General features: G+C 39.0%; 1 protein-coding gene across 1 annotated transcript; it reads left to right on the forward strand.

Moving 5' to 3' along the window:
• The first annotated feature begins 134 nt into the window (after window positions 1–134).
• On the forward strand, window positions 135–13,472 carry LOC122865422 (inter-alpha-trypsin inhibitor heavy chain H3-like). Its single transcript, XM_044173828.1, has 21 exons — window positions 135–499; window positions 2,088–2,123; window positions 2,301–2,324; window positions 2,948–3,105; window positions 3,188–3,292; window positions 3,393–3,555; window positions 3,760–3,870; window positions 3,972–4,100; window positions 4,455–4,488; window positions 5,812–5,937; window positions 6,358–6,539; window positions 6,674–6,859; window positions 7,721–7,860; window positions 8,561–8,715; window positions 8,890–8,919; window positions 9,018–9,059; window positions 9,363–9,476; window positions 9,587–9,788; window positions 10,249–10,424; window positions 10,542–10,653; window positions 10,770–13,472. The coding sequence occupies exons 1-21, from the start codon at window positions 359–361 to the stop codon at window positions 10,909–10,911; spliced, it is 2,508 nt and encodes an 835-aa protein (XP_044029763.1). The 5' UTR covers window positions 135–358; the 3' UTR covers window positions 10,912–13,472.
• The last annotated feature ends 4,450 nt before the right edge of the window (window positions 13,473–17,922 follow it).

The following is a 17,922-nucleotide window of genomic DNA, read 5'->3' on the forward strand; positions in this document are numbered from 1 at the left end:
ATAATGACTCTGACTCTTGTTTTACTTTATCAACATTTAACAGTAATTAATGTTGGTTTAATTGGTGGTCTCCACTTTGGTGATATACTCAACCTCATTCACGTCTCAGCACGTGGAGAAGAAATAAATACATTCGTAAAATGGGCTAATCGCATGATTTATACAACCTTTAACCTGCACTCCTGCATGCAGTAAACGCCCACACGAGCACACCCTGAAAAACAACAACTTCAGTTAAAATTGAATGGGCTCCAACGTGCACCTTCCAAATCCATCTCATAGTGTGGGCGGAGTATAACTCTTGTGGGAAGACTTGATCCCCACATGTCTCGAATTCCCTCCTTACTTGTTTTCAGCCATGCCAGGGGAGAGGCTCTTCTGTTTCCCAGGTATGCCAGTGGTGTGGAGAGTCATGTTGCTGTGGGTTTGTGTCTTCATCTGGCTTCCAGCTCAGGCCCAGGGAGCTCTGGTCGTTTCCCGCAGAGATGCTCTGACACAGGTATTTCAAATAAGTTGCACATGCAGTATTTGCATGTAAACAAACGTCTGTTCTGTTAGTTTGTATGGGTCAGCTGACACCTCATGACCATAGTGGTCAGTGTTAGTGTTGTATGTTCTGTATATTTTTATGGTGTGTTGTGCTGTGTGTAGTGTATGTCATTTTGTTGTACCTTGGGAGAGGCCAAAGACACATTTCCACTGAGGTGGCCAATAAAGTCAGTCAATCAATCACTCAAATTGCAAATTGCCCTGCCTATTGGGACACAGTTCTTAAAGATGGACTGATTTCATTTCAGTTTTATGTCTTATTTACTTTTTAAAAAATCTTTTTTTTGATTTGTTGTCTTTAAAGTTGTTGCTTTCAAGTCTCAAGTCGAGTCTAGTCTTCAGGGTATCACGTCTAATGAAGTCTCACATCAGTCAAGTCTCAAGTCCTAAAGGCCCCTGTGCACTGTGCATTAACAGCGACCTTGCAGGTTCATTGCATATCACGATGTGCAAGATGGGTCTAGTAAAATCTTGGTAGTAATCTGTGTCAGACTGTTCACCATCAATTTCTAAGAATGTCCGAGGGTGAAGTTTGTTTTATTAAAAAATGGTGCAGCTGTCACGTTGTGAGAATTTGGTCCTAAATTTTGACGCAGGCTGTCTTTGGTCAACAAAGCTTGAAATCGGCGGATGGTGGACGTGTTTCACATTGAGATCTAGTAGACAGGCCACAGTTCCACAGTGTAGGGGCGCTTAGTCCAAGTCTCAAGTCTACAGCTCTGTTTGTCTCAGAATCAAACAGTAGTAAGTCAAAACATTCACCATTTTGCACCAAAGTTCAACAATAAGACAAAAATCCATAAAAGTGAATAAATCCATTAAAGAAGAGGCAGACAACATTTTTTTCTACTGCACTTAGGGTCAATAGACCAGAATGCAATGCAGCTGCAGAAAATAATGCATTTTGATCAAGAGGGAGATGTGCCATTGTGATGACTGCTCCGTCCTCCTCTGCTTCCTGTTCCTCCTTTCCTCTTGCAGTCTCCAACCCACCTACGCATCAGTCTGTTTAACCAACTGTCTGTTATTACCGACCTTGTCATATCTCACCCCTCCACTAGGTGCCCCTGTTGAGTATATATAAAGCTAAGTTCACCACTTCATTATGCCAGATTGTCTATGTTGCCTACCAGCCTGCTTGCTGCAGCCTGTTTTATCCTGTCAGTTTGTTGGTTGTGTGACCTTCACATCCAAGACTAGACACACCTACGGATTCTGGGTCCACACCTTGCTTTCCAGACGTGTTACTGCAATATTTGCTCTAAGAGACATTTTGTGAAACATAGAGCTGGCGACTTTAATGAAAATCACGACGAGTATCAAAAGCATGGATACTTCAGATAGGGACTGCTGATTAATTATAGGTACAAAATTGTTTCAAAATCTATGATTTTCATGCTGGGGTGTAACTAATGGTAAACACTCAGGGGAATCTCAAGTTTAGAGATGGCAAATAGTCATACATTTGGTGCACATCTCTTTCCAATCCTGCCTTTCCTTTCTCAATAACCATGCAGTCATACTCTGTTGTGTTCCAGGACACCAAAGACACTGTGGGCATCAAGACAATGAAGGTACTCAGCTTAAAATACTTACTAACAAAAGTATATAGTACTGTTTTTGTCAATAATTCATTCTATGCTGTGTTTATATGTCACTCGTTCTTGGTTTCACCCTGCTACAAAACTCAGAAAAAACAATTCTGATTGTGAAAATAAACATTGCATATTTTTGTCTCTTTTCCTCTACAGAAAAGAAGCACAAACTCTCCGAATGTAAGGGGAAAAAATTATATTGATATAAAATTCTAAAATCAAAAAAGAGGTATGACCTTTCCTATCAACAAGGTATTTAGACATGAATCATTGGCAAATTAATTGGGAAACCTGGATGTAATAATTCAGTACACATGAGACCATGGTCAAGATGACTGGTATCTCACAGTAGTGGTATTGTTACTGTTTGCAAAATGAAGTCCACATTTTCTATAAACCTCATTGCTTCCAGATGCCACTTCCGCTCCCAGGCATGTATTTATTTTCTCTTTGCTTTATGGAGACAATAAACATGCTGGAAGTAATTTGTCCATCTGTGTTTTATTCCTTTCTGCGTTTGCCAGTATGACAACCTCTAAAAGTTTCATCTTACATTGCGTTGACAGAGCAGTGACCTTTCTCTGTTTTGTGACGTGAATCATTTCGGGACATTACTCATGACATCTGGTCCAGAATTCAGTAGAGAGACTGCCAGTTCTCTTGGCCACCGGCCTTGTTTGTTTGCTGTAATATGACATGACGTTTTAGAATTTGCATGGTTATGATTTATTGATGTTGAAGCCCCTAAGAAAACATTTTACTCAAAAAGCATGCCAACTTTCCCTCTCTGTCCATCCTTTCAGATGGTGGAGGTGTACAGTGTGACAGTGGACTGCACTGTGATGTCTCGTTTCGCCCACACCGTCATGACCTCCAAGGCTGTGAACAAAGCAAAATCCTCCCAGGAAATCTTCTTTGAAGTGGAGCTGCCCAAGACCGCCTTCATCACCAACTTCAGCATGTCAGTCAAAACTCTGTATTTTTGACAGTGAGCACTGACCATGTCTTTCTCTACGTTTGACAAATGTCCTTGTGCCTCACAGAGAAACTGAAGCTCAGGTGTATGTTGGGGAGGTGAAGAAGAAAGAGAAAGCCAAGAAGGAGTATGCGAAGGCTGTTTCCTCTGGACAGACTGCTGGACTGGTCAAGTATGTTGGGCTGAAACATGTTACTGTATTGTGTGAACACGTGGTGGTGGTGGTGGTGGCGTGAACATCACATTAAATTAATACATGTCCATCATTACAGGGCTTCTGGAAGAACGATGGAAAAATTTTCAATGTCTTTCAACATTGCAGCCAAAAGTAACGTGACTTTCATTCTGACCTACGAGGAGCTCCTACAGAGGAAACTGGGCCGATATGAGATTCTAACCCGAGTTAAACCCAAACAACCGGTGCAGGAGTTTCAGGTTGAACACACTCTCCTCTTTTATTTTTCTTAATAATGACATCCTGGTAAGAAGGAGCTGAAAAGCTGCTCGATTCTCCAGTATTAGGAATGCAAAGTGTGAAGAATTTGTGTTAACATTAATGAGACTTTAGGTCACAATGATTCCACACTTGATCTGCCTCAATGATTATATCTGCATGTATGTATGTGTGTGTGGAAAAAGATTGTGGCAGACATCTATGAGCCCCAGGGCATTGCTTTTGTTGAGGCCACTGCAACTTTCCTCCCCAATGAGCTGCTCTCCCTGGTGGAGAAAACGGTCACAGACGCAAAGGTAAAGGATTAGAAAAATTTCTATCCTTCTGTTCATAGACTTATGCAAACTTTATGAGGATTTTTTTTAAGCATAAATGATGTGATCTCTTTGTCTCTCAGGCACACATCTCTTTCTCACCAATACTGGAGCAGCAGAGGAAATGTCCAGGATGTCAAAGCAGCATAATTGACGGAGATTTCATCATCAAGTACGATGTAAAACGAGAAGAGCAGCTAGGGGAAGTTCAGGTCAGCTGCCAACAGAGACTTTGGAGCAACACATACAACCCAGTTATAACCTGAAGCACAATATTACGAGATTGACCTGCAGGAGCACTGCCTCTTTTCACATTACCTCTGGCAAATAGCTTACAGCATTATTGAATGAACTTTAAGCTGAAAAATAGTATTTTACTGCTGATCTTACTTTTACGTCCCTAGCCATTTGAAGGTGTGCATAGCTGTGCCCTTGTGCTATATCTCCATATTAGTCTTAATCAAATGTTGTATTTCGCTTCAGATTGTGAACGGATACTTTGTGCACTTTTTTGCTCCACCTGACCTGGCCAGAGTCCCAAAGAATGTGGTGTTTGTGATTGACAGGAGCGGATCAATGAGTGGAAGAAAGATTGCACAGGTAAAAGACTGTGTGTAGATGAGCTCCATACTGTGTGCATCACTGTATGTACATCTTCATATGTGAATCTGGGAACCTGTGACCCGGGATGCATTGCAAGCCATTCTGAAAGACCTCCATGAGGAGGACCACTTTGCTCTCATCCTGTTTGATAATAACATTGTCACCTGGAAGGACTCTCTTACCAAAGCAGCAAAAGAAAATCTGTCTGAAACCATTGCCTACATCAGGAAACTAAGAGAAAGTGGATGTAAGAGAACAACAAGTGGTTCCAACTTTTATCCCAAATGTTTTGTGCACTTCCTTATTCATATGACTATAAATCCAATTTAAATATGTACATTTTTACAATTTGTCAAACAAGAGTCGAGAGAGTCAGATGACTCTAATCTTTATGTCAAATGTCTTTGCTCCCAGCTGCCCTGCCTTATAAACCTACTATACATACATCCTGTGACACAGAGGTTAATACTGAAAGCAGAGCAGGTAACAGGCGATTAAAGGGATAGTTTGGGTTTTTTGAAGTGGGGTTGTATGAGGTACTTGTCGATAGTCAGCGTATTACCCATGGTAGATGAGGGTCGGTGCGCAGCCAGTTTGGAGAAGCAGACAGCTGCTCCGCCACAGACGCTCAGCTCTGTATTGTTGTGAATGGGGATCAACAGTAATACGTATTTTAACCTGCAAAAAAAGTTAAACCTAAAAAAAATTTGGTTAATTTAAAAAAAAAAAAACAACCCAAAACAATATCAGTCTAAGTGTAAAGTGAACGCTATAAAAGTAAAATTCTCACCGCTCTACCGTGCTGTCAGACAGCCCTTTGCTTTGGCACTACATTTTCTCAACCGAGGGACTTCTGTATTCCTATGCATACGTGCTGCTTTGGTGTAATACAGTGCGCTGCGAAGCAAGAAATGACCACGCTCATAACACCACGTAAAACTGTGAATTGTCCTTTTTACACTTACATTTTTGTACGGATTAAACAAACAAGATAGAAAGTGTTAATTTGTGAGTTTTAGAGGTGCTGATAGACAGATTTTGTTACTTTTGGACAGAGCCAGGCTAGCTGTTCCCCCCTGCTTCCAGCCTTTATCCAAAGCTACGCCTGCTGGCTGTATCTTCATATTTAGTGGACAGAAATGAGAGTGGTTTGGATCTTCTCATCTAATGCTCGGCAAGAAAGCAAAAAAGCATATTTCTCAAAATGCTTAACTATTCCTTTAAAGAACATATTGAGGAATTGTTACTTGATTTTCTCCATGATAATGTTATCTCAAGAAATGTTCACGTTAATCTGCTCATTGTGTCATTGCCTTTCAGCCACCAATATCAATGACGCTGTACTGAGGGCAGTGAGCATGCTGGTGACAGAAAGAAAAGATAAGAACCTTCCAGAGAGGAGTACGGATATGATTATTTTACTGACTGATGGGATGCCAAACACCGGTGAGCTATCTTAATTTGCAAGATTCTAATATTTCATTCTCAAAGGTCAGAAGTCACTATGTGTAGATTAAGTAACATGTCTTACATTACATTGATACATTGAAAAATAGTTGTGTCAGAAAGTAGTCAAAAGGGATTTGTCCTTTCTGGTTTCTTTCTGACACATCTGTTTGTCAAGACCTGAGGAAGATCCTTTTAGGACTGAAAAGTTGTCTGTGAATAAAAACTTATTTTTAGAACCTGTAGCCTATACAGTGTGCCGCCTCCAGATTTGATTCACAATAGAATTCAGAATTTTCAAAAGGTTGACAAGCTCTTGAAAAATCTATGTTAAAAGTATGTTAAGTAACTGTCTTATTGGAATTGCAAGGCTTTGCCCATACATAATACATGTATGCCTGCATATATGTGTGTTTGAAGGAGAATCTGACCTCCCGATGATCCAGGAGAATGTGCGTTCTGCTATTGGAGGAAACATGTCTCTGTTCTGTCTTGGACTCGGGAATGATGTGGATTACTCCTTCCTGGATGTGTTGTGCAGACAAAACAAAGGACTGGCCCGCAGAATTTTTGAGGGTTCAGATGCAGCATTTCAACTTCAGGTAGACTTTAAAAAACAACAACAACTGATTTACAGCAAAGACAATTTCCATGCAAGTTTGATATTGTTTGATATATTTGTTTGCACCTCCAACATTTAGGATTTTTTAAAATTTGGAATGTGTCTTTGATCCAGGGTTTCTATGAGGAGGTGTCCAGCCCTCTGCTCTTGGAGGTGGACCTGAGTTATCCTGACAACGCAGTGGACTTTTTGACCAAAAACCACTACAGCCAGTTGTTTAATGGCTCAGAGATTGTGGTGTCTGGTCGGCTGGCCGACAGTAACATGGATAACTTCTTGGTGGAAGTGTTCGCCCAGGGGGTGAGAAATGGACAGCAATATGAAAAAGACACTATCTAGTCATGGTGGTGAATAGACAATATATGCACTTGTTCCCATATGAGACAGTTCCTGTGACTGAATATTGAATGTTAAGAGTGATATTATGAATTAATTGAACTTAGGTAGATTGTCGTAGTCTAGGTATTTTTTCTTACTTGCTGTTTGAGAGACACTTTTTCCAGGGGCGTGTCCAAGGAGTGGCCAGGTGCCACTAAAACTATGATTGGTAGGGCAGACAATCAAAACTGGTGGGAAAACACACAAAGGCAGGAAGTAAAGTAACCCAAGACACATGAGGAAGGATTCTATCAAAAATAAAGCAGGAAATAACTAAACTAAAATCCCAAACCATGACAATTGTAATGGTAGTCATTAAAAGATATGAGTAGTAGAGACAGAAATGGTAAGTTAATACTATTCTGAAGCCGCATGTGTTTGTGTGTACGTGCGCACATACTTCCCGCCACCCCTGTACAAGTCAGTGCCCCATTAAATTAGAATTTGTCCAATAGTTTGGTATTTTTGTACAAAATACTTGCAAAACTAAAGACATTACCTTAACCATAAACCTACTTTGTGCTAATAAGTAAATATTAGCTAACACGCTAAACTAAGATGGTGAGCATGGTAAACATTATACCTGCTAAACATTAGCATGTTAGCATTGTTATTGTGACCGTGTTAGCATGCTGACATTAGCATTTAGCTCAAAGCACTGCTGTGGATAAGTACTGCTAGCATGGCTATAGACTCTTGTATAAGAGTTTTGTTGTCAAATGATACTATTCATTTCTACTCCTGTCAGTAATGTCTGTCATTTAATCTCTCCTCTTTCTCTAGCCTGAAGAGGACTTCTGGGTGCAGGGAAAGGCCAGTGTGGTAAACTTGGGTGTGATCTACCCAGAACAGGAGTACATCTTTGGGGATTTCTCAGAGCGTCTGTGGGCCTATCTCACCATCCAGCAGCTACTGGAGAACAGGTTTGTTCATCTGAATTCTGTCTTTCAGCTTCATATGTACCTGCACCAAGATTTGAAGCAAGTTTCTTTGTGAACTGTGACAGATTACTCAAAGAAACTCTGCTAATTTAATGGCACAGACTTTTTTTTATTGCACATCTTGTGCACCATATGTCATTATTACAGTTTTTTCCAGTTGCTAACAAGCATTGTTCAATACTGAAACCACATTTTCAAAACTCTTCACACAGTCAGCGAAACAGAAGTCAATGCAGACCAAACTGTGAACCATTTTTCATTGCTTTCAGACAAAATGCATTCAGTGACCACACTTTTCAAAATTCAGGAACTCTTTTCCCATTCGTACTCCACAACATGCAAAATACTGTGTATTTTCAGCACATTTTTCTAATGCTAACACACTGCATTCAAAATGATTACAAACACATCCAAAACAGAATGACGGCAAATTCCAAGCAATTATTTTAAAATACTGAAAGTATACTAAAATACTGGAGGCAATGAATGCAGGGTGTGGAAACATTTCTCCTGAAGGCTGCCAGGGATGGTGAGATTAACTGTTTGGCCAACATTCATGCTGGTAATGCAGACTGTGTGAAGAGTTTTGAAAATGTGGTTTCAGTATTGAACAATGCTTGTTAGCAACTGGAAAAAACTGTAAACAACCAACTAATCTGCTATATCTTTTTTTATCTCACAGTGACATTGGTACTCAGCAGGAGAAACACGATACAACAGCCAAGGCCCTGGACATGTCCCTGCGATACAGCTTCGTCACACCTGTTACCTCCATGGTTGTTACCAAGCCTGAGGACGGACCAGACAGCCTTCTCATCGCTGATAAACTGACTGAAGGTAAGAGAAATGCAACCGGTCATGTTTGATTAGTTAGGAGCTGATTTCTTTCAAATTTATAGCACATTGTTACATTGTGAGAAACCTGCTGATCAGCATGTGTAAGTAGAACATGCCACAGACATCCAACTAACTTTGTGTTCTGCGTTTTCTAACTGTTGCCCTGTTTCACAGACCAGCGACAGGAAGCAGAGAGACGCAGTGGTACGTCTCTTTTAACTTAATTATATGGCATACTTTATAAATCTGATTTTGGGCTGACCAACTTTACTGATGTTTGCTTTTATTATGTTTGATAACAGGTTCCTCAGGCCGTGGTTCCAGTTTCCATAGCCAATCAAATGGTCAGCTTTTCATTTTCACAGCAGTAGTTTAACTATTACATAATTTGATCATATTTATGCTTTTATTGTTCCTGCAACTTTGACTTAAATCTTCTATTAAAAGTTTTTATTGGTGCATAGTAGACTAGACTCATCAAACACAAGAATGATGAATGTTTATTGTTTTTTTCATTCTAAAATGAAATCATTAGTGGTCAGCCATGTCAGATGCAATGTTATGATACCTGTGACATTTTGATTATTCAGTTAAGGTTGATTGTTATGCTTGTTCTCTGACATGATACTTTAATGATGCTTGTGCAGTGGATGGAGATCCTCATTTCATGATAGAGTTCCCTGACAGAGACGACGCTCTGTGCTTCACCATCAACGACAAACCAGGAACCATTTTCAACCTGGTCAGAGACCCAAAATCAGGTCAGCCCTGAGTCTTACTCACTCACTTGTTCTAAAAACATAGCACAAGTCTCTTTTTTTGTGAGAAATATGCGATGCAACAACAAACTCAAACCTGTAATTATTTTCAGGCTTTGTAGTGAATGGACAAATTATTGGCAAGAAGAAGGTTGTTTCGGATGGTAACACCCACACCTACTTTGGCCGTTTTGGTATTGTCCACCAGAAGCTGGGGGTGAGGTTGGAGGTGAGCACTCAGGACATATCGGTCTTCCATGTTGGCAAGCAGGTCAAACTGCTGTGGTCTGACACAGCCTCTATCAAAGAAACCAAGTGAGTAACACTGCTTTGCAAAAACTATCTAAAGTTATTGGACAACAACACGTTTTAAACTGGAATGATAGAATAATTTAAATAGGTATTTTGTCATTTTGGTCATGTCAGGGTGAACATGCTATTTAAAAATGAATGTAAAGACATCTTCAAAATAATTTTTAATTTGTTGTTTTTATCACACAATAAAGTACCTGTAGTAAACACACAAAACAAAGTTCTGTTGTTTTACCTTTAGAAAACACCATTCTTACAGTATAGCAAAATAAAAACTAAAAAAAAAAAATCAGTAGAAACTACAAATCAAAAACCAAATGTACACTATCAAACCTACACTGAATATTGAGTTAAACTATACTTAAGTCACACTGACAAATAAATCTTCACTTGGCTCCTGTGAATCACAAAGAAATAAAATAATCACAATTTTGCTGTCACAAATTTTTCGTCTCTCCTCCAGCATGGACTTCAGGTTGACTAAGAACTGCAGCCTGACAGTGACGCTGAGGCAGTCAGTTAAATTTATGGTCATTAGACACTCAAAGGTTTGGAAGAGACGCCAGGAACAACAAGACTACCTGGGTTTCTACACCCTGGACAGCCACCACTTGTCTGCTTCGGTTCATGGTCTGCTAGGTAGACAACTGCGAGAAAGTTTTGTATCATGATGTATTGATTGTGTAGCTATTTTATGTTTGCTAATTCCTACTTTTGAATAAATCAAAATATATGAAGTAAGTTATTTTCCTTCAGGTCAGTTCTACCATGGGGTTGAGTTTGAGGTGGCCGACCTGCGTCCAGGTGAGGTCCAGGAGAACTTAGATGCCACCATGTATGTGAAGGGACAAACATTCAACGTGACCAGGTGCACATGCTTCATGAAGTTTAAGCACACACACATAATGCATGCGAGGTGAAAGAGCATTTCTTTTTGCATATTCACACCTCATCATTGTTTTGTTTTTTTTATCTCTTCCACAGACACTGGCAGAAGGACTTCAGCTGGCATGTGAAGAATGGAGAAAATATTCCCTGCTGGTTTGTTACCAATGATGGAAAAGGCCTCATCGATGGAAAAGCCTCAGACTACATTGTGTCAGGGATTTTTAAGACTGCTTTTTGAATCTAGAAAATTCTAAATCTCAGTGGCGTTGCAGTGGGGCCACATCATTATGGTGGTGTTGTGTTCTGAGAGATATACACAAAGAAACATTAGAAAAACCAGGATAATGATATTTTGGTGTTCTATTATGACACATCATGCCACTTTCTGTCAGATTTAGGGTTGTACTTGCTGTGAAAGTTCAGTAATTAGTCTCAAAATTATTTTTTCAAAGTGTCAAATGTGAACATTCAGTGTGTTTGCTAATGTCAATGGCTGATGTAAAGTTGGACCTATGCTTAATGTACTTAATGCTTCACAGCTGGTAATACAAAATTCTATTCTATGCTTTTGCATTGGTCATTAACATAACAAGATAGCAAATCTGTAGAGGGAACCTCTACATTGGTGTGTGCAGAAAACCCACCCACATACTGTACCTCCTCGACTCTCTCTATAGCTCTAACTGGGCATAATGCAAACCTTGCACCAACAGAGAGAAATAATCAACAAACATCATCCTGTGGATTCAAAATTTGCACACTGCACACTGACTAAACTAGATTATTAAGATTCAAAGCCAAAACCAAAGCAGCAATTTAAATCTAGCCACAGTTTTTTTTTTTTTTTTAGAGGTAATATTTCTCTCAGACATCATGGAAGTTGCCAGATGTCTCTTCTTGGAGTTGTGGAGCAGTAGAGAAACTAAGCACTGGAGGTGAGGCTGAGTTTGGAGCTGGTCCACTGTGACGTCTTGAGGGGACGTTGTTGTCACTGCTGAGATGTTGGAGTGGTACAAATATAGCTGGCACTTCATTTTCCTCAACATCATCATCACTGTTCACAAGAGCATGGTGAGAGCTGGTCCCTTGAAGGCAAGCGATGGAGTATGTGTTTTTCTGATAACTTGTGTAGGCCTAAGTCGCTTTAGCACATTTTAAATGTTGTACTTCAAGTGTACTGGAATCTGTTTACATTGCTATTTATTTCCCCGCTGTACGTTGTTACAATTACTTGTTGGCCATGTTTACCTTTTCCATTTGGTTAATTTTAAGAAAAGGCAAGTGTAGAGGTGAACTTGTTCATAGTTTTGTGGCCACAGGGGGCGGCAGTGAGCACATTACGACTTGTTGCGCCGCCAACGCGACGTAAAGAAGATGCCGCACTCGAAAACCTACGTTGAAAACATAATTTGACAAGTCACACAAAGGGGAGATTTGTGCTATATTGGACGTATTTTCAAACGGTATGTTTCACTTTTTCAAAGGAAAAGACTACAAGGATACTTGGTTTGGCAAATGTACCTCGGGTAAACTTCCTCGCCTGCAGTAAAGAGCAGCGCAAAGCCACTATGGTTATACTCAAAACTACCCCAAACTAGCGTTAGCTAACGTTAATCCCGCACTGGCTAGCTAGCTGCTTTTAATTTATACAACAACATAGGGCCGAATTTAAAAAAAGGATAACCATAATATATTAATTTGTTTGACCCACTGTAGTTGGGGTAATATTATAATGACCTCACACTTATCTCTACCAACATTGGTGTATGTGTAGCCCTATATAAGCATCTTCATGGGTCAGTAACGTTAGACTGTTTCTTGACAGGTTATCGCCCACTGAACCTCACCTGAAGAGAGAAGACCAGAAACAGGTGAAATGAAACTGACACAGTATAGATTTAAAAACGGGCTTCTACTGTCTAATAGACAGAGGTGTGTCATTTTGCTCTAGGTGTGTTCAGCAGGAGCTCACTAACCTATGCATAAACGTGACAGGCATTGGTTTTGATTTGTTCTCAAAGCCCTTAATGGCAACTTGCCATCATAAATCACTTCCTTATTAAACTGGTCCCATAGTCATTGTTTGACTCATTCAAGTGATTGGCTAATGCTCGAGCAAACACCAAATTTTGGAAAACTGCTTTTAGTTTTTGTGCAGCACACACTGGAAAATCTTACAACACACATTAAAACTCAGCAAAATTGTACCTAAAGGTCAATTTAAAACCGTGATTACAAACCACTCTGCTCTTGATTGTAACTGTGTTTGGTTGTTGTCTGTTTGTTTGTTTTCTTGTGAATTATTTTTTGTGTGTATTTATTCAGTTTTAATTGTACTCTCGACATCATTGAAGTCCTCAAGATTTAAATAAAGGTTGAATGAATGAAAGCATATACCATATAATATACTATCTATTCAAGTGTCCCAGTAAGCCATGACAGTGTAACAGTGAGCCAGCATGTACGATACCAGGACCCTGAAACTGAAGAAGATGAATGGAGTTCATCCATCAATAATTTTATTATTTACACCTGTGCTTTTCCCATTGTGATGTGTCAAAATGTCTCGGGTGAAAAAATGCCTGTTGGCATCTTCCTCGTTCTCCTTGTTAGCTTTGTTTCACTTGTTGGATGGGAAAAAAGTACACCTTTATCATTCTTCTATATGTACAAAGGGTATGGTGACATCATGTAATTCCCTGCATACTTCCATGCAACTTCAACCTGAACACAGGTCTAATAAGTAAATGGAAACACCTGAGGGTGCATGAGTTCTCTTATTAAAGGGCACACCATACAATCGGCTATATATATATATACCTATATATAGATATATCTATATCTAGGCTCATCAAAATAAATAAAGAAATCACATTAAGACATAATGACCATAAAAGATCAAGACATGAGTTGACTCTTTTTATTATTTGCTTGCTACCTTTTTTCCTAATGTCTTTTGGGGCAACATCATAACGCAATTGTTAACTTCACTGAAGGATGCACCTTTAGTACGTAAGTGCCAGGTAATTGTTGAAAGCTTACAATAGCTTTCAGCAGGGATGCACTGCTATCGGCAAATAGGATGACATTCACAGATGGCAGTGGCCAATTTATCTGTCGCATCAATTTTGTGCTGGCTAACTTTTGTGTTAGTTATTTGTATTTGTTGTATAGCAGGCTAATAAGGCTTTTGATGCAGTTATTCAGAAACTTTATCTTTTTCATGAGGAAGGTTATATTAAAGGTTGTTGCATAAATTTGTAAGATTTGAATTTATGCTCATTCAAAGATAGTGTAATGAAGGGCTGAATGACTTTAAAACAGTTCAGTAAAACATTTTTTTTAATGATTTCTTTGTTTCCCCGGCACAAAAGGGGAATAAATAACAACAAAATAAACAACAACAAAAAAAACATTGGCATCGGCTATCGGCCAAAGTGTTATTTTAAATATTGGTATCAGCCCAGAATTTCACAGTCGGTGCATCCCTAGCTTTCAGCAGTCACAATCATTTAGAGTCTCTTTTTGTCTTTATTTCACTATTTCCATTGAAGTCCATGAATGCCTTTAGTACATGTAGTGGTGTGTGTTTGTTTTATTTTTTCAGTGTGCAATGCTTTGTTGTTGAATAGTGGAATTATTTTAGCATGGGTCAAAATTTAACCCCGGTCGTCTGCCTCGAGAAATCTTGGAGCTCTTCCTTTTGAGCTATCAGGACATTCTGTCTGCGCTGTAGTCACTCTGATTGTGGTGTAGTGACTGGTGTGATATATCTTTATCTTTATATTATCTCAGAACGCACATTTTCTCTGCCTCTGTCCCCCTTTATACCCCTTGTTTAAAGGTATGTGTGTTTTTGCATGCATGGTTAGTTATATTCTGTACTTGCCCCTATGCAGTGAATCTAAAATGTAGGGTAAACGTCCCTATTAAGCCCACCAAATCTGCTTTTCAGACCCAATTAAAGTGAGAACATTTTAGTTAAGATGAAAGTCTAATCTCTCATTTGAAGTGTCAATAGTTAATTTACACCAATTTCTAATGTTTTTATTGTTTAATTTGTCAAAATATGTCAAAAGTATGGCATGGGCTTAATGGGTACCTAACGTACCCTTCATCTTTCAATATTTGTTGTCTTTTTATCTGTGTCTCTATCATGTGGTGTGCTCTTGGCTTTTGAAATTGGACAACATTTCTGGTCCAGCCAGCTAGTTAAAGTGCTGTTTTGATGAAGATTTCTGAATACAGATGGACTGAAAGAACAACAGTTTGCAGTTTCAATATTAATGTTCTAAGGATAGTAAATGAGACCATTTCAGAATTTACAACTAAACAATAACTTGTTAATTTTAAACATTTAGGCTGGTAGTTTGGAAACACTGTAAAAACACATTTTAAAACCATTCAGTTCATTGCGGAGTAACATGAAAACATACAGTTGATTGTGAGGAGACATCAGTCATAACATCTTGAAGCTCATGTGTCATTAGCCTATAACTTAAGCAAAATAAACAAGAAAGATGTCAACCTTTCTGCAATTTCTGCTTTATCCTAGGCTAAACGTAGGCCTATGCTTTTTGAGGTAATATATACAATCACATATATAATATATGATATTTAAATATGGATATTAACTATCTGAATTATGGAGCTGATTCATCAGGTGAGGTCAAAATTAGGGAGGAAAATGGTTCAGAGGTCAAAAGGGAGAAAATCCCCATTGAAACACAGTCAAGTGGGCTTAAAGGGAACATCACTGAATTTATGGTTAAAAGACAGAATATTTTATTATATGCACATGACATTAAAAAAACAACTACATGAAATGAATATATATATATGGTGCACTAACATAACATGAAACGTATAGAGTGATCATGCAGAGAAGTAATTAGCTATACTCATTTACATCCACCCCAGACAATGTGATATTTTTTTTTTTGCTAGCATCCCCTGTAAGCCCACCAAGTAAAAATGTTAATTAAAAAATAAAAAAATACAAACATACACATTTATTGTCTATTTAACAGTATCATAATATAAACTGCATACAGAAATGTAAACTATACATGCTTATCATGCTTTATGTCATTGCAATGAACCATACTATGCAGCTACTGTATTGATGCAGCATGTGGTCTGTTTGCTGGCATGCTAAAACTCATAGTTTCATTTAAAAAGAAACAATATTTCTAATTCAGGTAAGATTCTAATGTATGTCTTATTTAAAACACTAATCACTTAAATTTGGATAACAAATGAGTACTGTCATTTCTTGTAATTTCTTTTGTATTTGACACAGAAGTTGCAATTGGGCTTATATGGTATGTGGGCTTAATAGGGACGTTTACATTATTGTGTGTGTGTGTGTGTGTGTGTGTAAGAACTCCTTGTTCCGTAACAACTCACCAGCTCTTATTACATGGCTGTGGTGTGTATACTAATAGATCCAGGGCAAGTGTGTTGACCCCAGTCATGTCGGAAGTTCAGGAGTTGAGAGGGATTTTCTTAAGGGGTTCTTTGCAGAAGTGTTTGCCTATGTGTGTCTTTCTCTTTGTATGTGTGTGTTTGTGTAAGCTTTGCTGATTAACACCAGATGTGCGGGGCACAGGGTGTCGGCAATAGCTTGAGAGGGCCCCACTGTACTCCATTCGGCCCTGGTTTCAGAAAATGCTCTAGCGAGTTCTTCACACATGCCTGACATTAATATCTTTGCTGTTCATCCCCTAGATCCCCACAAGGTTCGAAGCATCAGGTCAGACTGAGCTAAAGGAAGTTTTAATAAGGAGGTTGTGCAGCAAAGGCAGGGAGTCAATGTAGAGCTCCTGCTGCTCCACCAGAGGGCGGGAGAGAGCTGTAAAACATCTGTAGTGTTTCTAAACTCCAGTACCAAAGTCAGATTTGACTACTGTGGGCAAAAAAATTTTTTCCAAGACTTTCTGCAGTTTTTCAGTTCACAAGAATGTTGTGTTTTTTTTATTGTATTACTGTGTTGAAATTACATTTTAAAGCAAAATAGTTTATCTAGAAGGTTCTACATAGAAGCAATTGTAATATTGTGAGGGAGTTACTGAATTAAAGTTGTTTAGTGCTGTAACTAAGGATTATTTATTTATTATATTATTATTTATATACAGTATTGATTAATCTGTAATTTGTTTTTCATTAATCTGTGTATTATTTAGTCTATAAATGTCAGAAAATAGTGAAAAACGGCCATCACAAGTTCCCAGAGCCTAAAGTGACTTTGTGAAATTATCAGTCAGCAACCAAAGACATTCGATTTACAATCATGGAAAAAGGGAGAAGAGCAGCAAATCCTCACATCTGAGAAGCTAGAATTTTTCCTTTATATATGACTTGAACAATTACATGATTATTAAAATTGTTTATGATTAATTAAGTGTCGATTGACTAATTGCGTAACAGATTAATTGTTTCAGCTGTAGTTATGATTACTTCAGTAATAACTTTCAGTAGATGAAAGCAAAAGTAGACATCTTCCTTACCATAGAATATTTTGACAGTTTTTTTGTCAAAGTAAACCTCAAAATTAATGTTGCATTTTGTTGTTGTATGCAAAAATGCCCGCTGTTAAACAGCTGTGCAGTGAGACATTTATCTGAACACGAAAGTTTGTCACAAGTTATTGTTTCATGTCACTTCTTCCATTTCAACCCCACTTTCATGAACCCTTTCCTCCGTCCTCACCTCTCAGGTCTCCCCCCTCCCCTGCCTGTCTCTCTACCTTTTGTCCCTGTGTGAATATTTCACATTGCTGCTGCCGCTGGTGCGTGATGCGGGGGACTGAGCGCTCATTGTGTGTACGCAGTGTGGGTGCTGCGGTATGCAGCTCCCGGCGTGTGGTGTGTCGTGACAGGCGTGTGGCCGCTGACGCCAGCCGGCCGCCTGCCTGTCTGTCTGTTCAGTTACACCTGACCGCCGTTGACATCGCCATACCCACACATACACACACATAGAAACATTTATACACACACACACACACACACACACATTGCACCACTAGACATTGTGCCCAAAAGTCAAATTAAGGGTCATCGATTCCCCGCCGCTGTAGCCCACTCGTCCCTTCAGTACAGGAGGTTGAACATGGGGCTTTGGTGTTGCCTTTGATGTTCTGCTGACTTTGTGAGTTAATGGGTGTCACCAGAATTTTATCAAAATGTATTTTGCAAGTAATCTGACAAAGAAAATGTACCCTGCATGATTTAAATGTAATTTAAGTACA

The sequence above is a fragment of the Siniperca chuatsi genome, linkage group LG2 (genome assembly GCF_020085105.1).
Source record: "Siniperca chuatsi isolate FFG_IHB_CAS linkage group LG2, ASM2008510v1, whole genome shotgun sequence".
NCBI classification, from domain to species: domain Eukaryota; kingdom Metazoa; phylum Chordata; class Actinopteri; order Centrarchiformes; family Sinipercidae; genus Siniperca; species Siniperca chuatsi.

Excerpts from the sequence above, each read along its gene's own strand:
- LOC122865422 (XM_044173828.1), top strand. The coding sequence starts at position 359 with ATGCCAGGGGAGAGGCTCTTCTGTTTCCCAGGTATGCCAGTGGTGTGG. Across the intron at positions 2,124-2,300 it reads TGGGCATCAAGACAATGAAG|AAAAGAAGCACAAACTCTCC; the intron begins GTACTCAGCTTA and ends TTTCCTCTACAG. Across the intron at positions 4,101-4,454 it reads AGCAGCTAGGGGAAGTTCAG|GAGCGGATCAATGAGTGGAA; the intron begins GTCAGCTGCCAA and ends TGTGATTGACAG.